The 13768-nt window shown below is 48.2% G+C and overlaps 5 protein-coding genes across 5 annotated transcripts; 3 read left to right on the top strand and 2 right to left on the bottom strand.

Moving 5' to 3' along the window:
• Positions 1 to 560: 560 nt before the first annotated feature.
• On the top strand, positions 561 to 1449 carry TrAFT101_010692 (uncharacterized protein). The gene is made up of 2 exons (XM_066129040.1): positions 561 to 806; positions 999 to 1449. Exons 1-2 carry the CDS (start codon positions 682 to 684, stop codon positions 1141 to 1143), a joined length of 270 nt encoding a protein of 89 aa, XP_065985170.1. The 5' UTR covers positions 561 to 681; the 3' UTR covers positions 1144 to 1449.
• On the bottom strand, positions 1220 to 5016 carry TrAFT101_010693 (uncharacterized protein). The gene is made up of 5 exons (XM_024901365.2): positions 3999 to 5016; positions 3775 to 3920; positions 3175 to 3715; positions 2237 to 3099; positions 1220 to 2117 (listed from the first exon to the last, which is right to left on the bottom strand). Exons 1-5 carry the CDS (start codon positions 4252 to 4254, stop codon positions 1497 to 1499), a joined length of 2427 nt encoding a protein of 808 aa, XP_024755518.2. The 5' UTR covers positions 4255 to 5016; the 3' UTR covers positions 1220 to 1496.
• Positions 5017 to 8467: 3451 nt separating this feature from the next.
• On the bottom strand, positions 8468 to 10736 carry TrAFT101_010694 (uncharacterized protein). The gene is made up of 3 exons (XM_066129041.1): positions 9706 to 10736; positions 9181 to 9646; positions 8468 to 9111 (listed from the first exon to the last, which is right to left on the bottom strand). The coding sequence occupies exons 1-3, from the start codon at positions 9745 to 9747 to the stop codon at positions 8639 to 8641; spliced, it is 981 nt and encodes a 326-aa protein (XP_065985171.1). The 5' UTR covers positions 9748 to 10736; the 3' UTR covers positions 8468 to 8638.
• A 1333-nt stretch (positions 10737 to 12069) lies between these two features.
• Positions 12070 to 13063, top strand: TrAFT101_010695 (uncharacterized protein; the record flags this gene model as incomplete). The annotated part of the gene is made up of 4 exons (XM_024910349.2): positions 12070 to 12305; positions 12375 to 12486; positions 12550 to 12883; positions 12936 to 13063. The coding sequence occupies 4 exons, from the start codon at positions 12070 to 12072 to the stop codon at positions 13061 to 13063; spliced, it is 810 nt and encodes a 269-aa protein (XP_024755520.2).
• TrAFT101_010696 (uncharacterized protein) lies at positions 12857 to 13705 on the top strand. The gene is made up of 2 exons (XM_066129042.1): positions 12857 to 12883; positions 12936 to 13705. The coding sequence occupies exon 2, from the start codon at positions 13302 to 13304 to the stop codon at positions 13629 to 13631; it is 330 nt and encodes a 109-aa protein (XP_065985172.1). The 5' UTR covers positions 12857 to 12883; positions 12936 to 13301; the 3' UTR covers positions 13632 to 13705.
• The last annotated feature ends 63 nt before the right edge of the window (positions 13706 to 13768 follow it).

Below are 13768 nucleotides of genomic sequence, written 5' to 3' on the forward strand. Positions count from 1 at the left end.
CCGCTCCAGGCCAAGCAGGCTGCGCTAGGCAGGGAAACAAAGAAATGAGCACTGGATTTTTAATTGATTGTTGAAATTAAGAATTATTGCCGTTGACGTCGGATGGCGTTTTTAATGTTTTGTTTCTTTTTGTATTCTTTTGTTCTTCTATTTCATTGATAAAGCCTTAAAGACTCTTGTTGAAGTCGGCATCATCAGGGGAGGCAAGTTGGGGGGGCCAAGTAGGTCTACATGCCGCATCTAATCGACTCTGTACGGAGCGTCTAGTTCTGCTAGCAGCAGCCAATTGATGGTTTAGCAGTATTACTACCTCGTAATGCTAGTCCTAATGCCATCTTACAATGACGGCATGTGCCGTATTTGCCCCAATGGCTACCTCCTAGTCCATGTGCCATATGCATCAATCAATCAATCACACACACACACGCAACCCGTACACGCAACTCGCCGCGAATCGCATTCTAGAAAATGCTAAGTACATTGGACAACATACATATATACATACATACACACATACACACTGAGAAACAGACAGACAAACGAAAAGACAAGACTCCAGTTTAATAACCGGGGGCTCTGGCACACTATGTGAAGCTGGACAACTGGATACCCAATCAGTTCCGTGGCAACGCTATAGGCGCAATGACGGAATAGCCGCCGTGATGCTCAAATACGGGGCCTATGCACCGAAAATCTCCTCTTATCTCCTCGGATATCGGAACGCCCACAACCTCATCTCTCCTTGTCTCTCTCCGGCATGAGTGCTTTTTCGTCGTCTTCAGTACTACATATCCATTGAGTTACGGGTAGGTTTGGAAACAGGTACACGTACATGCATACGTCGCCCTGCGCAATTAAATGCCCTTTTCCTCATGTCTATGGAAACAAAAGCCCCAGCACTGAGTCGCTGCTCCAATCACACGCAGCACGTGAATGCATGACTTGAGTCGAGTTTACTGTACCCCGTACTAACTACGACTTCCCGTTTGAAATACCAGTTTCTGCTCAGCCACCGCCGCCTCTTCCCCATGGGCACGGCAGTTTTTTTCTCACCTCAATTTGACCAATGACCCAGTGCAAATGGCTTACCCGGGAACTATTGCCACGTCACCGCCAGAGGTTCCGGCCAAGAGCCACATATAGTGATTGGGATGGATGTGCACAGTATTTATTGTTGCGGCAGCAAGAGTCAGAGTTTGAGTCTTATGACTAGTATGGCCGTGGAAATAAGCATGTGCTGTCAATTTCCAGCAACAGTGTGTTGTATTGTTTGTTATGTCTGCCGTGGGATTCTTCAACTACATCTCCAGCGAGCAGTGGTATCTAACGTGGTAAAGTGTTTTGAAAACCGATATGACAAGGTAAAGAAGATGACTAAGTACTATTGCTGCTGCTTCTAGCAGCAACAAGTTGTACATAGCTACAAGCTTATTAAAACATATGACACGCTCCTCTTCCCAAAACTAGATAGCAAGAAAAAGAAAGAAAAAAAAAAATCAAACAAAAAACAACAGCAAATGCTTATTCATCAGTGTCATCAGTTTCACGGCGGCTCTCATTGTGTCTCTCCGCATTCGCAATTGCAGACTCAACCGCTTCTTGCAGGTCAAAGTGAAAGTACGGCCTGTTGAGGCCCTTGATGGCCACCAGGCGACGGCTGCTGGGGTGCGACGGCACGTCTTTATCAGACGCCTTTGATATGTCATCCGAGTTTGTTCGCTCCACGTCGTACTGCAGCGCCCGGCCGCCCTTCTCCTCCGCCGCTGCCGCCGCCGCCGCGCTGTCCGAGCCGCCCAGATCGGCAATGCTGAAGATGGTCTTCCAGTGGCCCGCGCCCTCGCCGTCGTCCGCGTTGTGGCGGGGGTTCGGTAGCCGAAGCCGGCGGCGCAGAGGGCTCGCTTCGTCCAGCGGTTCTCGATGTGGGCAAAGTGCCAGTCGACGGTCTGGGGGGCTGCGTAGCGGTCGAGCTGGTTGCGGACGTCGATCAAGGCCTGGGCCGCCGTCACGTCGACGATGTTGACGGTGGAGAAGTCGAGGATGACGGCCTTGAGTGTTGGCCGGGTATCGTGCTCATTTTCCTTTTGGTGTCTAGGAGTTGGGTCATTCCATGGCCGGTCCTGCAAACTTGTTAGTTTCTGTTTCCTCGTCTGCTTTTGGCATGGAAAATAACAATAACAATAATAATTACGATAATGAAAAAGGGGTAAAAAAAAAATGGAAAAGAAAAAAAACTTACCCCAAGCTTGGCAATTGTCTTGACGTCTGTCCGCCGAGTCTCCTTAAAGATAGTCTCCGTCAGGTGGTTGAGGTACCGGGTGGCATTGGGATAGTTGAAGCCCTCAGCAAAGCGGTAGATGAAGATGCCGGGATACGGGCTCGACACAACAACTCTCGGGTTGGAGCCGTCCTCGTGGCCCAGAGGCAGGAAGCCAGCTCGCTGCGAGTACTCTGAGGAATCAACAAGAGCTTCTTGGTCGCCGCCCTTGTTTACCGCCTCCGTCGCCTTAACAGTGCGCACGCGGGCAACTCCCAGGAAGCGGCCACGGCTGAGGAAGAGGCGGAAGATGACCACCGCAAAGGACATGCAAATGGTCGTGTAGATGCCATCTTCAATTGTAGCAAACACAGTCACCAAGACACCGGCCAAGAAGATGATAACCTCGATAGGTGACACGCGCCAGAACTGGAAGACAACTCTGAGCGGAGTGATGACGTCGCCCACAGCGTGGATTATAACGGCAGCAAGTGCGGCGTTGGGAATGTAGAAGAAGAGGGCCGTCAGCGCATAGAGAGCCAGAAGCACGACGATGGCGGTGATGACACCAGCAAAAGGCGTGCGGACGCCAGCCTTGGCCTTGATAGCAGTACGAGAGAAGGATCCAGTCGCGGGATACGCGCCCAAAAAGGGACCCAGCAGGTTGGTGACGCCAATGGCAACAAGTTCCTGGGACGGGTCGATGATGTAGTTGTTGACTCGGCCAAACGACTTGGAGATGGAAATGTGCTCAATCAGCATGACGATGACGGCTGCGGGAAGCTCAGGCGCAAAGGCCTTGATAATGGTCGTGTTGATTTCGGGAGCGCCTGTGTGCTGGAAGCCTGTAGTAGTTTTCTTGTTAGAGAAAATGAATCATCTGAGAAAAAGAAAGAGACTTCGATAGATTCTCTACATACCTCGAGGCACCTTGCCAAGGACGCTGATTGGGGGTTTCGCCTTGTGGTGCAGCACCATGCCCGCGCTGATACCCGTATACAAAAGGATCACAAAGGCTGTTCGAAGGGTCGAGATGAAAAAGTACATCTTGGCCTTGTGAGGCTGCTTCTTGGCCATGTACGTGCAAAAGCCTCTGATGAGATACAGCATCAGGAGCGCAGTCAGTCCCAGGGCGGCATCAATGGTCGTTGTCGGCAATCCCTTGAGCGTGTTGATGATCACCAAATACGGCGCGACTCGCGTGTTCACGCCCTTGATGCCCATAAGCTTAGGGACCTGGCCAGAGATGATGTTGATGGCAGAGCCCGTCATGAACGAGCAGATGGACGGCAGGGGGATGAACTCGACGAGCCAGCCTAGACGTGCAAGACCGATGAAGCAGATGATGGCGCCTGCGATTACGGCCAAGGCGGAAGCAATAACGTGGCCAGGGACATCGGGGAGTCTGGTTGCGGCTTTGAGAACGACATCGCCGGTGACTTGGGACATGACGGCAACAGGCTGTGAAGTCGGTGGTTAGTCCTGATTTCTGTTGTTGAACAAGGAGTTATAACACTTACGCCGATGGTGATGTCCTTGGAAGTGGCAAAGAACCAGTAGATCAAGACGCCCATGAAAGAAGAGTATAAGCCATATTCGACGGGCAGTTGAGCTAGTTGCGCATACGCCATGCTCTGGGGCACAACAACAGCACCAACAGTCATACCTGCATGGCAGAAATTAGACACACACAGCTCGTATATATCACGGGTTAATTTTCTGTTGCGGCTGCGTTGCAACTCACCAGCAATCAAGTCACCAATGAACCATGTCAAGTTGTACTTGCCGATCCAGTGGATAAAGGGAAACAGGTTGTAAAAGTACATTCCGATATCATGCAATGAAGGCCGAATCTCCTCGAGAAACTCGGCCACGGTGGGCTCCCGCTCGAGGAACGGGTCGGCGTTGGATATTGATGGGACATCGCTGTCACGATCTTCCGTGTCGAAGCCAACGGCCTTGGCGAGGCGCTCTTTTGTTGCAGTCGCAAAGGAAGCCATGGTTACGGTGAGAGAATGGAAAAAGGAATATTGAGTTTAAAAAAAGGGAAAAGCAGAGAAGTGGATGAAGTATAAACTCTCGTGTTTACACACACAAGTCGTCACCATACAACGACTGGGTCCCGGTGTATATCGCCCAGATGGAGACGGGGATATTGCAGGATAATACGCGTCCGTGACGCACCGGATGGAGCAGATGGGCGATGATCGACGTCTTCTTCCAGAGCTGCAGTGAAGATGAAAGGAAAGGAAAGGAAAGGAGACGAGGAGATGCGAGATGCCAGATGCGGGTCGGTGGACGGCAAGCCCAACTTTATTTATGTGCAAGTCGCATCCCCAGAGGGTCCCATCAGGAGCAAATATTGGGATGTTGCCCCGAGCCTCGCCTGTGCGGATGCGCATCCTTATCCATCCATGCCATGTGCTCTATTCCTTGCTGGTTGTGTTCCCGTCCCAGCTCTAGCATCAGCCTCTTCTTGCGTACTCCCCTGGTGTGGTGATATGTACATAATACTGCCGCAGCCTGTGCAGTTGCATGGACTTGCAGTACTTTGCAAGTATCACCCCGGTACTGGTGAGACTCCAAAATTGATACCGATTGAGCACCAGATGCACCATATCTGCTCTGTATTGCACGCACGTTCCATCATCTTCCCCATGCCGGCATATACATTCCATGTACACGGCCTGTACGAGGCGTGTACACATCCACCCTCTCCTCAGCAGCCACCCGCCAACTGGAGCATGATGTATAATTGGGGTCCAATCCTCAGGGCCTAGATGAGAGACCTAAAAAGACCTAAAAAGAAAAAAAAAATATGGTAGACTCGCTTTGCCCTGAGATTGGCAAGATGCGTGCCTTTGTCGAGAGAGCCACCGGATTGCGTGCTTCCGCCTAAGTATTCGCTTGCAGCTAAAAGGTCCAGGGGTGGCACCGAACGGTTAGTCTAGCGGAGGCCCTCTTTTTTTTTTGGCTGCTTCTTTTGTCTCTTCTTGGCTTGTCTTAGCAGAGAGCCTAAAGAAGCCCCCGGATGGGGAATGGCTGTGTGTAAGTACATGTAGCGGCCTCATACTAGATGGCTGTCAGAGGTACTTGTGGAGAGCGATTCTGTATGGATTGCGTCAACGGAGAAAACCTTGATTTGATTCCAATTTTATGAAAGATAACGTGTACGCTACTAATACACTCTTGCTTCGGCAGCAGAGATTATGGCCATGCAAGGGATCAGGTTGAATGAGGGTTCCCGATGGGCCGTAGAGTTGTATTGCATGGATGGTTGTGTGCTTTGCTCCGTACGAGAATAGGCTTGTCAGCATGACCTACCAGACCATCCATTGGCTGATAGCTGTAGAAGAACAAGACGTTTGGCATCGTACATAGTACTCGTACGAAGCGTATTTCACGAGGAGAAATGATCAACTACTGAATCCTAGAGACCCAGAGACTCCACACGCCCGCGGCTACGGCATTACGATGTGAATCCCTGCTCCTCCCATGTCATCTCTCTCGGGCTGACACACCTCTTTGGGGGGACGCTTTAGCCCATTCGCCGGCGACCCGAAGCTCTCGAGATGACATCGAAGCTTTCATCGCCACAGATGTCTAGCTTCTGTTATAACCTCCACACTGCCGACTGAATCATGTGCTACGCACGTCAACTCTCCAGTCAACTTGGATCCATTGTATCAACCAATCTCTCTATGGAGCTGTAGCACTGTACATGTGTTGTCTCATCACGCTTCATGCTCTTGAGCCCATCACATAAGCATACCGAGAGATGTCTCGGGACAGCAGCACGGAACATCGCCGTCTAACTTGATTTAAGCTACTACACTAGAACACATGCTGTTAGACGCTGGGAATGCGTATTATTCCGTGCTCCGCGTCCTATTATGGACCCCATGGAGGGAACCGACGCATCAGTGCTCCTTCGAAACCCAGTGGCTCCATCGAGACAGCATCACTTTGATCTTTGGCGCGACTAGCTGACAGACAGCTGGACCTATCGGGACTCCTGCTTTCAATGACTAGATGACCTACGCCACCTCCAGGACATCGGCTCGTGACATTTGTCTCTCCTTAGCTGCATGCCTTGGGCTGTCTGAGACGCTACTTTCAGCTTCAGCTTCTCAGCATCATCATCAAACATCCTGGACACGGCTGGAAGGCTGTCCACGTTGGGCACCAGATACACGGACATGGGATCCTAGAACCGCCCTGGCGTTCCAAAAGTAAAGGGTCCCTCATTATGGAGCCTCGGATGGTCGCCTTTTCTGGAGCGACTTCCAGCACTTCCAAATACGTTCTAATAGCGCAGATGGCGCAATCTTCCCATGTACACTCGTTATGCCCGCCCTCTGCATCACGCACGCGAGTACATACGTCGTTGGGCTGGAGCAAGGGGGTCTTTACCAAGGCTTTTCATCACCGACAGAAAGTCTGGGCCATTGTTGGGATGATGAAAAAGGTCATTAACGATCAATAGTCATTGCGCCTTGAGCGTTAAATCTTGATCATTTGATTGATTCTACGTCTATTCCAGGCTTGGTGCCATCAACATGGGAAAACCTTGAAGGCTTTCCAAACCGCCATCTGCTAGCCAAAGCATGTGGCAAGCCAACCTCCGGCAATCAGAAGAAAAAGGAGGTTACTTTTCTGGCATCTGCCGCCTCATGCGAGCTAATTCGATGTGAGATGAGTGTAACGCCCTCCCCTGGTCAGAGCACGGCACGCTGCATCAACTGTGTCCCTGGGAAAGACGGATGAGATGGTCCTTCGACCCTTGGCATTGTGAACTAAGGCAGCCCGGAGCTTTTCGGTTTTGGGATTGCTCAGAGACAGACTAGAAACTGGGGCTGAGCCTGGTCTGGGCCAGATAGACCTGACAGGGGCATGTGAACACTTGCTACGCATGGCATAACGTGCCACTGCCGTCATGAGGAGTAAATGGTTCAACAAATCGTGATTGAATACTCTCAGCCATCGTTACTACAGCTGCCGTATAGTCCCGGACCATGAAACTTGACGTTGGGGAGCCCGATATCTCCAGGGCTGCAGTGTGTTATTTTGACTACCTTCCCAGGAAGGAGATATCATTGTTTTCCAAGGATTGTCCGTCGACCAGTTACAGTATTTTCCCCTTGGCCTATGTCTAGTTATTTTTGTACTTCTGATGTGTCTACTCCATTTATCGTCACCGGATGCTGGGTGCATGATTGCCACTACAACGATCATGGACTGGCCTGCATGAATGCGCTCCCAACTCCCTCCCTGTTCTTCAGCTACGGCTGTCCTTTCCGTACGGAATCCATTGTTGGCATGCATAAACAATTTTAGACATGATGTTCGGTATTTAAAGTGGCAATTCTTATGCAAGACTCTCACACCTAAAGGTTGAAAGAAGATCTTCAGGTTGAGGCGAATAATTTTTTACTGTTTTCTGCCGGATCTCAAAGGTAAATGCCTCTCTATGTAAAGCGAATGAGATATAGTCTCAATCCTCCATCACTACTCCGAGTTGCTTCTATTGAATGCATGCATACCTCTCAATGACACCATGGCGCCATCAGAAGGCGACATCCTTCCCATCACATGCTGGTTGTACAACGAGTCACTTCAGATGTCTGCAAGCCTACCTATATTAGTTTTGGAACCTAATGAGGCAGACTTTCAGCCGCGCTGTCTGGCGTGAATAAGAAGATGTGATATAATGTCGTTAATTTACGCAGCAGAGCCTAGAGTACGCCACTGCTATTCCTAGTCCCTCTCTATTGATATACCCTTGTCATTATATGCTGGCCATGTAGCTGTTGTCTGCAGGCCCGCCACCAGCTGAAAGTATCCTGAGACAATAGACTCACCCTAAAAAAGAGAATGATTACCCCCTTGCTTCTAACTTTTGACAAATATGGATCTGGGGGTAAAGGTAGACGGTAGGTAGAGTAGTTGAGCTTTGAGAGAGGAGGTTCAGTGCGGATAGCAGAAATCAAAACTGTCCATACCAAGAGACATAGGGGGAAACCAGACAGATTCTAGACAGAACAAATCGAAAAACGTAACTCAGAGGGCTCTGACAAGTCGTATCATGGGGCTGGCTCTTAGACTACGTGCTTGGTGTGAAATGAAGGTGTGAGTACGGTATATCGAGACTAAGAGATTGCACGTCTTTAGCTCGAGATTAGGAGTATTGCAAATGATGCAAAAGCTCCATTGGTTTATTTGAGAATACCGCTCGTGTTGTTCTAGCTACAAGACGACGACTTATTCATTGCCATAGACAAGGCCCTGTATGTCAACGTAGCGCAAATTGTAGATCATATTCGAATCTGTCACTCTCTTCGTTATTACACATCCTTAGCCGTGGATAACCACTCTCAATTGTGCCTAACTGACATATCCCCTTGATATCGAATTTTGTACAAAGTCATCAACAACCTTCTGAGCCTTTTCGTCGCTAGGTGGCTCCAAGCCAAGGCTTTCATTGTCGGGATTCTGCCAGACTGTCAAACCACCAGTAAATGGAAAAGTAAGAACAGCCGCGAATTCTCTATTGGTGAATATTCCGTTGCGCATATTCTCATCTGCTTGCCGCTTTCTCTCGGCGATTGAAAACGAAGTGATTTTCCATGGCTCCTTGGTCTCTGAAGCCTCCTGAAAGGTTTTCACGATACGCTGCAGGTTAGTTTCGCCGTCGCAGATGTAGAAGAAGTCGTTCTTAAGCTTTGGATATTTGGTCAAAAGACTGTCGAGACCTCTCGTGAGCGTGTCGATACTGGAGACGGAGATGAGTCCATGGCCATCGTCGCCAAGCGAGGCAGTACGTTTGTTCATGTCCAAAGACGCAAAAGCACTTAGATCTAGAACCGAAGCAATAAGCGTGTCGATTCCGAGCATCATTATGAATGTTTTGCGCACAAACCACTTACTTATCAGAAGGTTGCCAACATGTAGGCTTACAAAGTCAATCTGGTTTGCAGCAGATCTAGCCATCAGGTAATTATGAACTGCCCTCTTTGTTGCGACGGCAGGATTGGGAGGCAAAGTGTTTGGTCCAATTCTTGCAATCGTTGCCCCATTTCCACCTGCAGTATCGGGCGCCCATTCTGAAGGCACAAAGAGCTTTACTCCAGCCTCTATAGCTGCATTGATGAGCGCAATCTGAACAATGTCGAGATCTCCGCCTGGATTGAATTGAGTGAACACGACAACGGCATCAGCCCCCGTCAATGCATTGACAAGACTTTTATGGTCCTTCAAGTCTATTTGTACGATAGGAATGCCTTCTGGTACATTCTTGTACTCAGACGGTTCTTTGCGACCGATGAAAGTAATGTCGTATTTCTTGAGTGCAGCAATGCGCAGCAAAACTCGACTGCCGAGTCTGGCTCCTTGCTGAAGACTACATGTAAGCTGCGCGATCTAGTTGGAGCAGACGCAGGTTCTATACTCACGCCATACCAGACGATTTTCTTGATGGTAGATTCAAATGCCATAACGAGATAGCTTTCAACTCAACTCTGTCCAGCGTTGATAGAGAGTCATTCTTTCAACCTGAACGGATGCTGCCCATCTTAAATTCATCAACACGCCATTGGCGGCAGCGGAGTTTTTCGACTGATTATAATTTGATGCAATCGCGTTACCGACATCTAGTTCCATCCCACCGGCGCCGATCAGAAAAGCATAAATATTAGTTCTCCGGTTTCAATGCCGAGCCCAGACGGCTTCACAGTCACCGAGTTGCCAAGAGAAAGGCTCTCTTGCTTCCGCCTAGTGGCGATTAATAATCGCTAATAATCGCCTATAATCAGAAGAGATGCGTTGGGAATCAGCAAGAACAGACATCAAATACCATGTTGAAGAATAATTTAAGAGGATATAGCACGGAGACTGGGGACCAGGGATTTTCTTCGTAATAACGGATTAATGAAGTCTAAAATGGATGAATCTGCTGAAAAGGCGCGCCTTGCTGGTACTTTGAGAGGATTGGTAGATTACTGATCAAAGAGAAGGTAATGGCTTTGTCCATCTTGTAAATACTTCTTCAGCCACGTAATTAGTCCGAATGAGTCTTTTCAAACACGTAATCAGTCCGAATAGATCTCAACAAACCATGGCATAGGTCTTTGGTGGAGTAGAAGGCATAATAACACGTAGGTCCAAGTCGTCGTCCAGGAATATAGGCATAAAATATCCCGTTATCCCAATTCCATCAATGAGGCACGCAACTGCCTGTCGCGCAAATCGCAAGATCCCCTATATCCCTTTTCTTCTATACCGTGACGTTCGCTTTCGCCTTCTCTTTCTTTTGTTCGAGAAGTGAATTTCATCATTGTTCAAATCTCGGCGTGCCATCACAACATCGACAGTGATAGAGGCATCACAGCTTCCATTAGGGCGCAGATTCGTGCCGATAGATGAGATTGTTTCGATTAAATCGCTGCGATTTCAGCATCGTAGTTGTCAAGATGCATCAGGGCCATACTCAACAGCAGGACTTGGTTGGCGAATCAATATACACAATCATGATACAAGTGCTGCTGCAGAAGACTCCAACTTAATGGAGTCATTGTCGCGTGTATCGACTTCTATCCTCACATGCTGGGTCTTCAAATATCTTATACGAAATTTCCGAGACCTTTGCAGCAAAAAGTGCAGGGACCGGCCGAACCTTGGTCTCTTCCCTCCAATTAGGTACTATCGCAAACGCCAGCAAAGGATTCGAGCTTCACAATGCTGCATGTTAGCAGTTCCCACTCTGCCACCAACGGTAAGCTGATACATACCTTAGCATTTCCCCCATAACTCTCCCCCCACGCGCCACACGGTTCGGCCTCGCCAACGCCCCGCTATCTGATCACGACATCCCCCAGGGGCCTTCGCCATTGTGCCAAGGTCGCTGAAAAGAGAAATAAAGCCTCATGTATCCATACTATGCGGTTCCACTGAGATACAAAGACGACGGAAAAACCACGGCCTGCTGTGATGGTATATTTCATTTGCGAACCATGAGAGGCCTGATGAGGTTCTGAGTGCGAGCGAATTAAACGGACTGGGCTCGTTTGCTCGGGTCATACGGAATTCGGCCGAATATAGTTAATTTTGAGAAACGGACGATTTCGGTCAACCATAATAAGACGTACACACGAAAGAGCTTACAAGTATAAACTCGCGAGACAACTCCCGTCAAAACTACTTGCGGCAGTTGCAGAAGGGAGGCTCCATAAATCGCTTCTCAGACATGTCTAATATATAAGCTAAAGTAGTCAACAGCGTATATACATACATTAAGAAAGGTGTTTTTGAGCTGAGGTCAAATACTTTAACTTACCAATCTATTGTTTACTAGGTAATCGGCCCACATGTATTAGGAGCTCCGCACTTCTAAAAACGGAGATTCATGCGGGATTCTTTATTCTGCCCCAATCCTGCCTTTTTATGCAGGATTCTTCCTATACCTCATTTCTCTTTGTATTTCGTCTAAAGACCCTCGTATCTTTATATATTTGGGGTGGCATTTATTTACCTCTACTATATGAAAACTGCCTGATTTACTTTATTTATTTTTTTGTTTTTATTTTTTTATTTTTATTTTTATTTATTTATTTATTTTTTTTTTTTTTTTGGGCTTGTCACTAGTTCGCGCAAAACGTGTAAGCACTTGAGTACGATCATGCTTTACCATGGGCAGATAAAGCGCTGTCAGCCTTGGATCTAGGAAAAACAATGTTATTCCCATCACGCAAGCACAAGGTTGAGACGGATCTTCTTACCGATGACCCTTGGGCTTTCGAACATTGGCTCCCATCTACACCATGGCTATGGCATCATCCAAGGCCATAATGACGACTACAGAGGCCACCGCTATCACGTCGTTTCCGATCACAATCTACGAAAATCCCATGCCATATTCACAACGGCAGCTACTTCGCCATGACCATCGACAGCCTTATAGACTCCACACGGATAAAAAGATCCCTAAACTAAAATTTGGAGATTTATTGGTGGAAGTGTATGGGATTGGCTTGAACCCAGCCGACTGGAAATCTGCGTATGTATTTCCCCCTGCAAGGGAGCGCTGTATTTTACCACGCTTTATTATTAACAGTCTTAATCTTAGGGACTTGGGATGTCTTCTTCCGTCTCCATGTGGCTTGAATGGACGTGAGTTCATTGGCAGAATCATAGCTGCAGAGATCGATCCAAAATGTAGCCTTCAGCTAGGAGAGTGGGTGAGTATGCCACCTCAGATGGTATGCCTCATCAGAAAGATGAATGACTAATATTAGTCCAAGGTCCTTGCCGTGCCTACAGACTATCGAGATGTCAGGAAGTCGACGTTTCAAGAATATACCATTGTCTGCTGCTATAACGCAATTCGAATTCCCAAGCATGTCGATCCGTTTAAAGTCGCTTCCATGGGTGTCGCCTACGTTGCAGCAGGCCTCTCTCTTGGAGTCTGTCTAGGTGTCACTTTTACAAAGGGCCCAAAGAAGAGAGAGTTTAATCTTCTGGAGATTGCTAGGAGACGCCCGGAAGATATACCTGACGATATCATCGACGAAGTCTTTGATGCTTTAGCCCCTTGCTACCAAGCGCAGCCTGGGGAATGGCTCTTAGTCTATGGAGGTGAGTAATCATAGAGGATATGAGAAACACGCACATCTAACTTTATTTGAAGCGTCTACCATGACTGGCCAGATTATAATTCAGCTAGCTAAGCTGGGAGGACTGAAAGTTGTGGGTGTTGCCGAACTAAGTAAACACCAGCAGCTTTTACAATCACTCGGAACGGGTAAGCTTGCCTGAAGATTTATTGACGGAGCTATTACTTACATAAGATGCAGACATTCTAGTTGAAAGCAGCGATCTCGATCAAGCTAAGCGCGACATCAAACAGCTTGTTCCAGGCTCACTAAGATTTGCTGTCGACACTGTTGGGCCACAAACCGCTGCGTGGTGCCAAGAAGTCCTTGCAGAACGCACAAGCTCCAGATATTGCCGCCCTGGATACGAAACACCGACAAATCGATTATCATCGGCCTATATGGCTACTCGCGGAGGTGGCAGCAAACTCAGCCACCTTGTTGCTCTAGCAGCCCCCCCTACAACATATTCACCCAACATCCAGGTTCATACAGTACCGATCAAGCTTTTCCATACGAGTCAATATGTTGGTGGCTATCTGAGTAAGTGGCTATATGAGTTGCTTGATATGCACAAGCTGCTGCTTCCGGAAGTCGAACGAATACCAGGTGGCCTCGATGCTATAAATGAAGCTTTAGAAATATTAAAACAAGGTAAAACAGCGGGAAAGGGAATAGTGATTCGAATTAAAGAGCCTAATACTTTGATTGGAAGTCTTTCTCAAGCATGAGTGTAGAGACTGAGTTAATGATTGATACTGTTTGGCATACTGCTTTTTTTTTCTTCCGCCATGGTAACCCTGGACTGCATAGCGTGAGCTTAGTTATGAGCCAATCGCCTTTTCTTTGCGTTACTGAGATAGAGTAA

The sequence above is a fragment of the Trichoderma asperellum genome, chromosome 6 (assembly GCF_020647865.1).
Source record: "Trichoderma asperellum chromosome 6, complete sequence".
Taxonomy (NCBI): domain Eukaryota; kingdom Fungi; phylum Ascomycota; class Sordariomycetes; order Hypocreales; family Hypocreaceae; genus Trichoderma; species Trichoderma asperellum.